General features: G+C 37.1%; 1 protein-coding gene across 1 annotated transcript; it reads right to left on the bottom strand.

The window, feature by feature from the left end:
* Nucleotides 1–1,566: 1,566 nt before the first annotated feature.
* LOC131928222 (uncharacterized) lies at nucleotides 1,567–7,240 on the bottom strand. The gene is made up of 6 exons (XM_059284171.1): nucleotides 7,120–7,240; nucleotides 4,377–4,529; nucleotides 2,486–2,539; nucleotides 2,274–2,363; nucleotides 1,826–1,946; nucleotides 1,567–1,580 (listed from the first exon to the last, which is right to left on the bottom strand). Exons 1-6 carry the CDS (start codon nucleotides 7,156–7,158, stop codon nucleotides 1,567–1,569), a joined length of 471 nt encoding a protein of 156 aa, XP_059140154.1. The 5' UTR covers nucleotides 7,159–7,240.
* Between the last annotated feature and the right edge of the window lie 7,362 nt (nucleotides 7,241–14,602).

The raw sequence follows: 14,602 nt of genomic DNA, 5'->3' as shown, positions 1-14,602 counted from the left end.
GTAAATTCAGAAAATAGGTTTTTAGACACACCCCATCCCCCCCCCTGTTGTCTGGGTTTACATAAATGTGTGGATGATGTGTGTGTATGTGTGTGTGTGTGTAAAGCTACAAATATCGCAACTGATAACAATGTACTTGGTTGTGACATAAACACGATGTTGTTGCGTAACTGGTATGACTAAAATAGAGGCGGGGGGGGGGGAGAGAGTTTAGGGGGCGCTAAAATGGGTTGGAAAAATAAATTGAAAGGTTGAGGGGTGCAAATCGAAAGTTTGAGGGGGGGGATGCAAATCGAAATCTTGAAGTGGGGTGCAAATCGAAACCTTGAGGGGGGTGCAAAGAGTATATAAGAGTACGTGCGCAGAAACCATCGTGACAGATAGGCTGATAGACAGAGAACGACTTTGTTCAGAGATCGTGTGACGACGGAGAGAGTTAACTCATAAAGAATATTTTGAGTACGACCCTCGAAGATTGAACGCAGCGTCAGTAGAACGTGGTATACGATATGTTACAGTGTATAAACGCGTGACACATGAGGTCTTTTCTTATCATTATTCTTCGTTCTTAATTTTTAGTGTTGGGAGGGATCGAGCCTTATCTGCCAGAGGGTTTTTACTCGAGACTTTTTTCGAATTTATCAACCATGAGCTTTGCCGACCATGCTTCCATCACAATTAAGGATTACGTGCCAACTGGTTATGCGCCATTGAGGCCATTGACTCCGATTTCAGCCTGCTTTGCTTTTTGGATTTGCTTCCATAGCCTTTGTCCAACCAAGAACAAACTACAACGCAGCAGTTGTTTGATTTTGGAGTTGTCTCTCCTAGAAGAGTGGCTGTCCCCAGCTAACGAGCCTCATCTGCCCCAGGGTTCGAACTCGAGACTTTTCGGTTTAGCAACCATGAGCTTTACCGACTCGACCACGCCGACCCACATGAGGTCTGTTGATTTTCATGGTTTTATTTTGGAATTGTGATGAAAACATAAAGTCTTGTAATTAAAAGTAGTTAAATAAGCAGAGTTGAATACCAAAGGAGCCTGTTTTACTTTTCCTTAAAGCATCTCATGGAGATCCGTTGTCGAATGTTGCTGATCACTAGAAAATTAAACTAATTTTAATGAACAACCTGCTTCGTTTCTTCGTGTACATCGCAGTATGCGTCTTTATCATAAGGCCACCTCGTCATGCCAATCACAGCTAGTTGATCTTTGGATGATATCCTATGGATGTCAACGGCGTTGCCGACATAGTTGAACAGCTCTTGGTCGTTACCATTGACAATCAGCCAGGAATCTATCAAACAGAAAAGTCTTTCAAGTTCTCTGTTGATTACTTTTTTAAAATCAATGTTGATTCGAAAAAATGCATTAAAATGGAACTATTAGTTTTCAATCAATATTATAATATAGACGAGTATTTTTAAAAAATCCTTTGACAGTGGCATAGCTGGGGGGAAGGGCAGCCACAACGATTGCCATCCTTAGTGGTGCAAAGATGTTTATAGGCTCTTTTACGCTGTGTTACTTAGTATACACCGTCGAATTCAAGAAACAAGACTGCTTTAACCAAAACCAACTTTATAGCATGAGAATAAATTGTGTTAAGGGTTAAAAGTTTATAAATTTATAACATGTTTATAAAATTTAAGTTATAGTCGCCGACAATATAAAATATATTTTAATAAATTTATTCAAGATTTTAAAGAAAATGCGTCAAATTTGAGGAAACAATAAACTTTTTATGTTATGAGAGAAGCCTTAGGATATTCATATAAATCAGATTTATGAGCTAGGTCGTCAGTTTAAAAAAAAAACACAAACCACTGACATCCACTGCATCGATGATATCTCTACAAAAGTGTCTCATTTTTTGTATGGCAGGGTGGAGCTTGTTCTGTTCTTCCACTGTTTCTCCCAAAGCTGTCACCAACCATAGGATGAGCTAAGGAGAATTTAATTTTAGAATAAAGCCTTAGTTAGGTGCAAGTCACATGATGACAAGTTTCGTTAGATGGAAATATTAACACAGCTAAGAGAGAAAACTCCAAAACAAACACACAAAAATAATGCCTTGCAGTTTTTTCTTGACTGGAGAATGGTTATTATAGCAAATCCAGAAACAAAAAAAGAGTCTGAAAACAGGGTCAACACGTAACACTTTGTTGTATTGAAGAAATACCCCATCAGTATTACAATTAAGAACGAAGAAGAGAAAGAAGAATTACAAGTCATTTGTAATTATTTGAAATTTAGCAGCGGAAAAACTTGCCTTTGGATTCTTTTTTAGTTTCCATTTCTCTTCGTATGTTTCTGTTTTGATTCTTGGTAAATATATTTTTCGACCTATATTTGGACTACTCTGAAAAATTGAGTGTTGGAGTGTTTTATTTAAATTTTGTTAAGGTTTTTTTTTAATGTGAGACCTGCATTCTTAAATATATGTTGCAAAATATGAATTAGAAAATTATGTTATGCGTTTACCTGATCAGTTTGCTCAGTCTTGTCTTGTGGTTTCGATATGATAAAGCGATGAAACTATTGTTGTAGTTAGAAATGACATATGGTTAATGAATACACTAAATTTTATATATATATATATATATATATATATATATATATATATATATATATGTGTGTGTGTGTGTGTGTGTACGTGTACGTGTACGTGTACGTGTACGTGTACGTGTACGTGTACGTGTACGTGTACGTGTACGTGTACGTGTACGTGTACGTGTACGTGTGCGTGTACGTGTACGTGTACGTGTACGTGTACGTGTACGTGTACGTGTGCGTGTATGTGTGCGTGTACGTGTGCGTGTACGTGTGCGTGTTCGTGTATCTTTACCTGCTGTACCTGTACCTGTGTCTGTGTCGGTGTATGCGTATGCGTATGCGTATGCGTATGCGTATGCGTATGCGAATGCGTATGCGTATGCGTATGCGTATGCGTATGCGTATGTGTATGTTTATGTTTATGTATATGTATATGTTTATGTATATGTTTATGTATATGTTTATGTATAAGTATATGTCTGTGTTAGTGTGTTATTGTCTGTTATTGTGTGCATGTGTGCGTATTCGTGTGGGCGCCTGTGTGCGTGAGAGTGTGTTTGTGTATGTTTGTGTGTTTGTGTGTGCGTGTGCTTGTGCGTGCGCTCGTGCGTTTGAAAGTATGTGAGTTTGTTTATGGGTTTGTTTGTCTTTTATGTATTACTACACCATTGATTCGATCGCCGTGACAGTTTAGGGAGGTATCACCGGAAACTTGCGATTTGGCACTCCGGGCATACTCTTGAGCGCTATGGCTCCTACGTCAGTTTCAAACAGTGCGATGACTTAGCATAAAAAACATTAAAGCGCGTCTGCCGTCGCCTCAGTACTGTGCGATTCGGTGCTCTGGACTATCGCGTGAGCGCTGTGGCGCACACATCCTGTGAGCACGATGGCGCCTAAGTTCGAATTAAAGACATTCGATGATTAAACCAAATTAGTGCCGTACGCGGCGCCCCTGCTGTAGTATAACTGGGGGCGTTTCTGTTTGCGTTTGCGTTTTTGTTTAAGCTTATGTTTGCTTTTTTGCGGTTGTGTTTGCGTTCGTGTTTGTGTTTGCGTTTGTGTTTCGTCTGCGTCTGTGTTTGTTTATATGTTTGTGTTTGCATTTCCATTTGCGTTATTGTTTGAATTTATGTTTGCATTTGAGTTTGCGTTTGTGTTTGCGTTTGTGTATGTGCTTTTGTTTCGCGTTTGTGTTTTATTTGCGTTTGTATTTGTGTTTGTATTTGGGTTTGTATTTGGGTTTGGGTTGGGTTTGCGTTTGTGTTTGTTTTTCGTGTTTGTGTTTGCGTTTGTGTTTACGTTTGTGTTTACGTTTGTGTTTTGGTTGTTATTGGTTGTGTTTAGGGTTAAATTAGAGTTAACTTAAAGTTAGGTTTAGGGTTATGTGTTATTTTCTCAAACGTCAATATTTGCATTACGACATCTTATTGGGAAGATTATAAATTTCCTAAGCCTAGGCAATGCCGGGTATATACTGCTTAACAAACACACAAGTCACGGTCCTTTACAGAAAGGTTATTCACAGAGGCCAGTGTTGGGCCTGGCTGGACAGCTAGTATAGTATTAAAGTGAATAGCAATATGATAAAAATCCTGCCATAATAATTTAGACATTACACTGAATCATTCTTCGGACATTGACTAGTATAAGAAATACAATATCAATCTTAAGTTCATGTGATATTTTTAAAACGTACCGGCCACTTTATATATATATAATTCATATATATATATATATATATATATATATATATATATATATATATATATATATATATATATATATATATATATATATATATATATATATATCTCACCTGCGAAATTTCAATAATGTCCTTTGTTTGAACTCGAAACTTTCCCCATTCTATTTTATCTGAAATCATTGGCATATGCGAACGGGAGGTCAAACACTGTGACGGAAAGCTGGTTCTGATATCAATTCTGTTTGTGCATAATATCGAAGGTTTCTAAAAAGAATAAATAAATTTATATATATATATATATATATATATATATATATATATATATATATATATATATATATATATATATATATATATATATATATATATATATATATATATATATATATATATATATAGTCACTTACATTTATTTCCTTGAAATCTGAAATGTCTTCAATCATTAAGATGAACAACAATATTAAACTTAAACTAACACATATTTAGCAGCTTTCACATTGAAACCACTTTAATATGGGATAAGCAAAGCCACATCAAATTACAATATTCTACTATAACTGTTAAATTCTAACAAGTTGCTGCCTAAAACGGTTTAATTAGATTTTACTTGGATCTGGAGTGGAACTACAATACCGCCAGACACTGCAACGCGTGTGGGCCCAGACCGTTTAGGGAAACCAAATCCAGCAGATGCGTAGCGAGGGGGGGGGGGGGGGGGGCTGGGGGTTCGGACCACACCGGGTGACACCATTTAGGGAGGTCACACCAAGGCAAAAAAAAATAGCAAAATATATAGAGAAAAATGATAATTCCACTTAATTAAGTGATTAATTCGAGTGTTAAATTGTCTTTTAAGGGGTGCAAATCGAAAGTTTGAGGGGGGGGGGGATGCAAATCGAAAATTGAAATTTTGTCCCCGGGAAGAGTCGCTACGCCTCTGGGGGGGGGGGGGTGACACCATTAAGTGCCGCACCGGGCGACACCCGACCTCGCTTTGCCACTGCATCCAACCATAATTAATTTCTTTTTAAATTTAATTTTCGTGCATTTTTTGCTTTAATGCTTGGTTTGTAAAATAAATACTATAGCCGTGGTTTGATTAACTCTTTTCTAGTTACCATATCACGCTCGTCCGCAAACATTAAAGACTACTACACAAACTTAGGTATAAAATGTTACATTACTTCGACACAGTTGTGTGAGTTAACCGTAGTACTTTATTCTTATATACAGACTCTACCTCTGGTTGATTGCCTCACAAATACACATGAGATATACAACACAGTAAACACACTGAACACTCAAGGGACGTAACCATGATATACCATGTGTAACCATGATATACACACAATACAAGAGACGTAACAATCACTAACCAGACTTAACATAACTTAAAAGATAAGCGGAACTTCAAATTAAAATGACTTCCGTCACTTGCTGCTCCTCTTTAACAGCCAAATGGGGTGCACGTACCTCGTTCACAAATTGGTATTACATCTGTTCGACCACACCACCAATTTGTGCTGTGGCGGGGATGGAGAAGGGGGTCAGGACCAAATATTGGGCCCGAAATTGTCGCCAAATTTATTTGTTAAAAAAGATTTTTATAATTGTATTTTCGTTGCTGTTTTTTTTTTCTTTAATTTGTGAAGGCCGAGTTATCTTTCTACTACAATCAGACACACGCTGTCGTTAGCAAAATTCTTAGGAAGAAGTCCATAGCTCAAGAAGCAGTAAGATATGTAGTGGACTTACGTTATGTACGATACCTTGTGTAGTGTTGGTTAAGGACCCAAATCGATCGTACATTTTTAAATGTAAAATGTACGTTTGTTAAATTGGTAGTATTTTCCCGCACTATCATTTATCCTTCGGTTTTATGTACTTTTACTTGTTTTTGCTTTTACAAGAAATGTGTCATTTGTTTAAATATTTTTCCATGTGACGGCGCCCCATGGAAAATGTGTGATTTAGCGCCCGGAGATCACCAATGTGTTTCTTAGCACCTGAGATCCGGTTATTGTATGTCCTGCACGGAGGAATAGGTGTACTTCTTGAATCATCAGTCAGGCTGCATTAGGGGGCTCCACTGGCAGCCGTGTCATCCGGAGCGTATCACATTTGAGCAATTTGCCCCCACAGTCGTTTAAGAGTGCACACTACACTAGGGATAAGGCTATTTACTACATTCAATAACCAGGGATTGCACCCATCACCCGTGCTGTAATGTAACCGGTAGTTCAAAGGCGCCCCTAACAACTAGGCCGTTGCCAGGGATGACAGCACACCGTGGAGCCTCACTGTGATAGACTGGACAAACCCGCGCCCCAAGAACTAATTCTTTTCTGGAAAACAAGATCACACGTCCGTGAAAACCCCATAAAAAGTCCTAATATCTATATACATACATATATGAAAGTTAGGACCCGGGCTTGGAACGGGCCTAGTAGTAAGAAGGTTCACAGACGCAGAAGAGTTTAAGTGGGGATGGACTACACTAAAGGATGGCGTGGTCGAGTGATAGAGCTCGCGATTGCTAGCCCGGCGGCTGGGGTTAGTGCCAGAGTTTCTTCCAGGCATCTCTTCAGAAAGTCTACCTCCCCCCGAACGAAATAGAATTTATATAGAAAATATATACTTTTAACAGTGTCCGCCCCTCCCCCCCCCCCGAAATTTTAGTCCGCCCTCTCCCCCCCCCCCCCCACAGAAAATTTCAAGTGCCCCCCCCCCCCCCCCCGCAGAAAAAAGTCTGGAAGAAACATTGGTTAGTACTCACTTCATTTACTGAAATCAAGAAAATTGTGAACTACTTCATCTGCCCAAATTGACATTATTTTTATAAAAGTTAACTTACAAAAGTTCCGTGGTATTTCTTTCCGTTTTCTTCTCCCATGTTCACCTTTTCTACTACTTTCAGCAAAAAAATCTGATCAAATGTTTAACGGTGCGCAACTTGCATCTGTCATTCTTCTGATTGTATCCTATTTTTTTTCATAACATTAGCCAGGATACAACAAATGATATGAGACGATAGTAAAGTATTATAAATTAATATTCATTAACAGCATTTATTATCTAATACATTAGTAATTAATTATAGAAAACGTAAAATAAAATATCTAAACCTCTCGAATTCCTGAAAACTATATTTTATTTGTACTTACAACATCAGCATAATCCAGCGATTTTAATAGAACTGAAACACCATTCTATAATAACAATTATGTTCTTTTAATGCTAGTTCAGTAAGGTGAATATAACCATAGATGGAGACAAACATATTTACTATACTTTATATTTTTCTACTTGCAGATACCTAATAATCACGTCAAATCTCATCGACGATAAATATCTTATAGTGAACTTTAAGAGCGTAGAATAAATTGCACTTCAAACTATATCTTTATTCCAAATGATACATTTCTAAAACTAAATTTATTATATCAAATTAAATAATAATATATAGAAACATTTTAATATATAAATAGCCTAAATATTATATATAAGTATAGCTTAAATTCGCACCTTCAGGATATCTGCTATGGTTATGAAAAAGTCACCTGTTGACCTGGGTTATGCTTTATCTGTAGAAAGATCTTTTACGGCGAATAACGGCGCGGCCCTAAAACGCTTCGATGAAAAGCTTTTCAAAACGAGTTTAATTGTTCACTCAATTCAAGTTTCGGTTCTCGTGTGTCGTATAACGCTGCGTGTCGTAACAGGTCTCCTCGTACGTGTTACGGCATGCACTGTCAATGAGTGCTAGTGACTTAAACCAAGGTATTAAATGATTTAGTATTCATTTTTTAATGATTTTTTTATCAATATAAGAGCATAAAAAAGATCCGTGTTTAAAAGATTACTGCCCAAATTAAAAATAGATTTTATGAATGTAAAGGATTAAACTTTACTTGTTTGCTTGATATACAAAAACGTCTACAATTTGTAATAACTTGTTTAACATTCGAATTATTTCTTTTTTCAATTTGTAGTTATTGATGATTTAAGATAACTTAGATTCAATTTTAAAAGTAACCTTATACAAACCTATTTATTTTTTGTTAAGCGGTAGCTTCTTTCCTTTATGTCAAAAAGCATGAAATATAAAACAGAATGAAACGTGTATCATTACTTTTTTCTCTGCATCGGCTAGTAGCATAATAATACTAATAAAACATAAATGCGAAAAAAATCTGATTTACATATTAATCAAAAACATTTAAATTGGAGAAACTTTTGCGCTTTTTGTATACATTAGGTCGACATTTGTAAATGTAATCAAAATTATATAGTTTTAACGGTTTAACAAACGTTGCTCAACAGCCAGGGAACAACAGCCTGTAAAACTATTATTCCATTTCCATGTATTACACATGATTTCATCTTCTAATGAAATCCTGTGTTCAGTAATTTAGTCAATATATTCACCCAGTGGATCCAAACTCTCCAAATGATCGCCAATCATTTATACTTGCATTGATAATTTACCAGATTACAAAACAATGGTTGCTTTATTGATGTTCTGTTATTAGGAATATAACCTACTTTTATATTACATTTATCATTATAATACTTATGCTTTATTGTAAATAAACCGGGAGCTATCTCCCCTAAACTTTTTCGAATATTCTTATATAAAACAACAGAGTATTGGGAACTCGGGATATAGTTATGATTTTTAATCCGTTTTAAATACTTAAACTTTTTAAAATAGAATAGAATCTCATAGAAAAAAAGAATTGCGCACCAAGCGAACGCCGAAAAAAGATGTGTATAATAGTGCGGAATATTATTAGTACTTTATAAATTAACATGCGTTTTTTGAGAAATCGGAAATAGTGAAAACTACTACTTCCGGTCAACGGAAATTACTCAAAATCTGACAGAAGGCAGAAAATTAGATCTTTTACTTACATTTAAAATTTTATTTATCTATCTGAAATAGTACTCAAGTTATAGGCTTTTGAAAAATTCAAAGTAGGAAAAGTACCATTTCCGGTTATCGGAAATCGCTCAAAAGTTGATATGGATCTACGATTTTGATAAAATACATTTTTTTTTAAATTTCATCAACCTAACTGTAACGGTACTCAAGTAATCGTGTTTACACACAGACGGACAGACAGACAGACAGACACACATACACACACACACACATACGGACAGATTTGCAAAACTATGTTTTTCCGACTCATGGGGGTGTAAAACGTCGAGATTTGCAAAAATCTCGATTTTTTTTTTTGCACGATTACAATACTTTCTCTATACTTCGTATATACGAGAAAGTAAAAAAGTAAGTAACAATTATTTTATAATAAATTTGTGTAGCCTATATTTTTATACAAAGGCACTTAAGCCTTCTGCCTTCGTTGTGCCTAGGCCTAATTTTTTCTTCCGTTGGCCGTGTGTACTAGTTACAAGTTACAAACAGGTAAATAGCAACAGAAATTATTCAGAACCTGTTCGTCTTAACAAACCAGTTGCGCCATGATTTTGCACTGCTTGAATGCAGTAGTTCGACCATCCCCCACCCGTCTCTACTATGTGTTATTGACTTCACATAACCTTGGCGGTGTTTTTTTTTATTTATTCAATGTGTAGTCGCATTTATGTCGAAACTCTAAGCAATACATAGGTGTAGCCACGATTAGTCTATCACGTAGTCAACACGTCCAGTTGTACGCCACAAATGTTTTTTTAACCATTTGCCTCAATTCACATGACCGTGGATATCTTTAATATATCACCCAGTATTAGACCCGAAAATTTCTTGACGCTATCGTTATTCTGTCTTAATTGCTTTCCCCGAACTACGCCTTGCAGTAAGTCGTTGTTAGTTCTGATATTCGTCATTAGAGTACTCAATCATCTGTATTATTATAACAGTTGTGAGAGCAAATAAAATGGTTTTTTATCATTGAGCGACACCGTCTACGATGATGCGGCTCAGGACACAACATTAACTTGGAAATCCTTTCATCACGGCTTTCCGCCTTTGACACTTCTGATATCTAACCATTCGCTTTGGTAGCAATTCTATTATTTTTTAATACCCATTTATAAAAACCGTCGCACTCCTGTCTTAACATGTCTGCGTGTCATTCTGACATTTAAAAAAAAAAATAAGCGAATAACGAAATGAAGGTTGAAATGGTTTATTGGATTGATTCTCCTGCGGGGCTAATCCTATAAGTAGTGTTCTTTATTATAAGATTGTTTTTAGTCTGTCTCTCTGACGTATTGTCTGTTTTTTTTTGTCTGTTCGTGGCAAATCTTGTAAATATATTTGTTTGCTAAAGAAAGAAAAGGTATTATTGTAAAGTTTTTTTTAGATATTTTACTTATTATAAGCTTTTATTTAGTTCACGATGTCAGCCTGTGCTTCTGTCTGTGTATGTAACTGGTTACTTCAAGTTTTTGTGGCCTGTTCTAACATGTTTATTTCCTTAAAGATGTTTTAAAATAAGGGGATTATGTCTAACGAGCCGGCCCGCGGCATAACATACGCCGCTATTTAGTTGTTGTTTTTTCTACTTTTCAGTAATTCATAATTTGTGAATTCGACAGTACCAACGCTGACACTGAAAATATTTCTTTAAAACACTATAAGTAGCTCGTTAAGGACCATAACCCCCCCCCCCCCCCATGTTTAAAATCGTTTCAAACTAAATTATCTGCCCCTAATAGCCGTCACTAAACCCAACTCCACGAAGGTAAACATAGCGTGAACCACAGCTCACTAAGATCATGTAGGGGTGGGGATGTTAGGGAGCGCGCTTGCAGCTTGTTTTCTAACGGCTCGAAGAAGAGAATTATATATATAGATGGTATGCCATATGTGAGGGTTTTTGATGGAGGGGTGGAACTTCGTAATGTCACCGGAATTGACACATCAACATAAATCGCTTGTGGTTTAATTCAGTGTATACTGATTTATTTATGTGTTCTTAGTCACAACACAGTTACTCACTTCCAACCGTGACCTCCAACTGCCATCCAGATTTATCGCCACACACCCCCTTCCTCCCGTGCGTAACACACCCGCTGTCACTCGACCAGTCGCTTCCCTTGTTAATCTCGTTCAACACACCCGTCCTCGCGCACCAGTCACATAATATATACACACACTCAGTGATCCGCCCCACGTACACATCTTTCATACACATTACATCGCCACATCCTATTTCTAATTAGATGATTCGTATGCAAATTAAATACGCCTAAAACTAATTAACTGCATAGTAATCGAATTGAATGTGCCTTATAATAATTAATTTGTAATTAATTTCAATCATTATAATTAACTTCTTCATAAGCAAAGTGAATGTTCTTTATATCTGATAAATTTTTAACTAAGCCAACAGGGTGTGTCTAACATCTGCAGTGACCTGTTACTGTCGATTCGAAAAAGGCAACCACGGATTAAAATGGTTTCTTAAGTATGCAATAGAAACTAGATAAATGGCCCGTTAAGGGAGCAATACAACGGGCACTATGTTGATAGTTTTGTCTTTTTCTCCAGACCGAAACCAAAACCAAAAGCACCACCTAAACTTCAAATTTAACTGGAAACGAAACAGTTTCATTGAAAAGGGAATTTTATCTATAAAAAGGCATTTTAAGCGGATCTGGAAATTTAACTTGAAATGAAACACCTGATAACCCCAATCTCAGTCCCAATACTAACGCTTACTATATATTATTTTTCCGGTATTTGTTTTCTATATTTACATTCACTTCTAAAATTCGACAATTAAATTTGCCGATTGATTTTTGTTGTCTCTATTGTCAATGTCCTCATTATTATTGTGTATCGTTTTCGGCATTCAATTCTTAATTCAACTTTTATTTAGCCATCAATGACGCCATTCTATTTTTTGTGTTGACGCTAAATGTAGACATTACCACAATACTTTATCTGGTAACCTTGTCTATACGTAGTTACTGCCATTGGTACTAAATATCGTCGTAGTCACATCCCTGAACCGTGCACCTAAGCTCAAACTTGACCAAAGTCGTATTCAGAGTTTCTTTCAGACAGACAGACAGAATAGCGAAACGATTATAATGATTTCACCCTTCCACTGTAATAGTTTCGCTATTCGGTAGACGTACTTCAATCAAATTTCGTTTCCTGTTTAATTTCTCCCGATTTAGCATGAATTTCCATATGCGGCCAAATTTCCGGATCTTGTCAAAATGCCTATTCTGGATAAAAATTCGTTTTATATTATATTTTTCGTCTCAGGTTAAATTTTAATTTGAGATGGGGATTTTGGTTTCAGTTTAGAGAAAAAGACGACACTATCAACGGGCCATTTTTTTAGTTAAGTCATATTTTTCGACACACTATTTGTGACAGGATAATGAATAGTTTCTAGCGGTGAAATCAGACAAACTACGAATCACTGCACATGGCAGAAATTTGTAAAGATTCCAATACTCTTGCACGCTGACAACAACGGTCAGAGAGGCTACCTGAAATGGATACCTCCGACTTTAAGCAGAGATGTGATAAATCAGATATAGACAACCATCTCCGAAGCCGACAACATTGTAAAAACCCTAAAAGTAGAGAAAGGGATCGCTGGGCTGTATATTTCTGCCCCAGTCAACGAGCTGTCCCCTTCCAACACTAAAATTAAGAACGAAGAAGAAGAACCGGCTGTCCCATTACATCCAGTTAGAGATAAGTTGGAAAACCCACACTATTCTTCTACAACTTAACGGGAGAAAAACTATCAGTCCATTACGCTCCACTACAAAACACGGACCGCCGCATGCAGTAGTCAGTTCTTCGGAGACAGGGGCAAACATCTACATAGATAGGGAGATAGGAAATACTTCGAAAGACCAAATGAACAACCGCAACCAGAAGATGAACTCGACGATAGAAACAAGACGACAAACTCATCACGTAACCAGCCTCAACACCCAACGAACTAGGGACGACTGTTGTCTGAAGAAAGACAAACTTGTTGAAAAATGGCAGCTCACGAAATAATCAGACCGAAACACATCATAGCAACCGAAACAATCCAGAGACCGACACACCCAACCACAAACGACAGAACTGGCACGAAACGAAACTATCACACCTCCCCTATCATACCCCACACACACACACCCACACCCCCCCCCACACACACACACACCCACACACACACACACACACACTGATTTCCAAGTACATCAATACAAATTGGATGAGGAAGGTAGTATAAAAAACCTCACACTCATCACTCTAGAGTCTAGACACTCATGGTTCTGATAAAAAAGACAAGTATATATTAGTTTCTTGCCGTCCCGGCCAGGCCCTGCACTGGCCTCTGTGAACAACCTATCTATAAAGGACGATGACTTGTGTGTTTATTAAACAGCATATACCTGGCATTGCCCGGGTTCAGGAAATATATATTAATTTTGGAATTAAAACCATTTCTACATAAATTAATTCATAACCAACAAGGTAACATCACAGGGTGGAGCATACAAAATCACAATCACGTAATCAGAAATATCATTCAGTATACACCCCAGCAGGGACGGAGTGGTCTAGCGGTAGAGAGTTGGACTGCTAACCCGTATGTCTCGAGTTCGAATCCGGGTTTAAGTCAGTAGACCGTCCCAACTCTGATGGGTACCTAACTAACGTTAGGGAAAGTAAAGGCATAGTGCTGACCACACTATCTCTTCATATGCACAGAAACCAGTGAACTCTACTTCACTTGCCCCATAGACCGTCAGGTTTGAATGGGAAATATTATATTTATGATTATTATACACCCCAGCATGCACACGCAGCAACCCACACAGCAACCTACTGATAAATATTACATCTCACAGACAAGGATGTCCCCTCTTAACAGTCCACTACATACTAACATTACAACCCATTTTAGAAAGCATTTATTATTTTAGCTCAACAGAGAAATCGGAGGAATAGACTTACCAAACTTAACAAACAAAAAATTCATTGTTACAACTGTAATAAAGATCTCGCTTATCCCCCCCCCCACCCCCCACCCTACCCCCATTCTAGCTCAGTGTTGGAGGCATTAAACATAACAAAACGCATAGATCTAAGTACTGAGTTGTATACAATAAGAAGAATTTTTAAAAATCTAACAACAAAGATTTTTTTTTCAAACTAACTTTTATCAAACACTCCAAGTCTCTAATTTTTTTCGGATTAAACGGACCATTGTTCGCCTTGTTTACCGCTTCTGTGTGATGTTTAGTGCACAAACCAGTAGACAACAAGCGGTTTACTTGTGACTTTCTCTAGCAATGAAATATAGGCTGTCGTAAATAGTAAGGCGATAGTGATGAGGTCT

Source organism: Physella acuta, unplaced genomic scaffold (assembly GCF_028476545.2).
Source record: "Physella acuta isolate Inbredline_101_S28 unplaced genomic scaffold, ASM2847654v3 ptg001478l, whole genome shotgun sequence".
Lineage (NCBI taxonomy): Eukaryota > Metazoa > Mollusca > Gastropoda > Physidae > Physella > Physella acuta.
The sequence above is the reverse complement of the archived record's forward strand: the minus strand, read 5'-3'. Positions and strand labels throughout refer to the sequence as shown.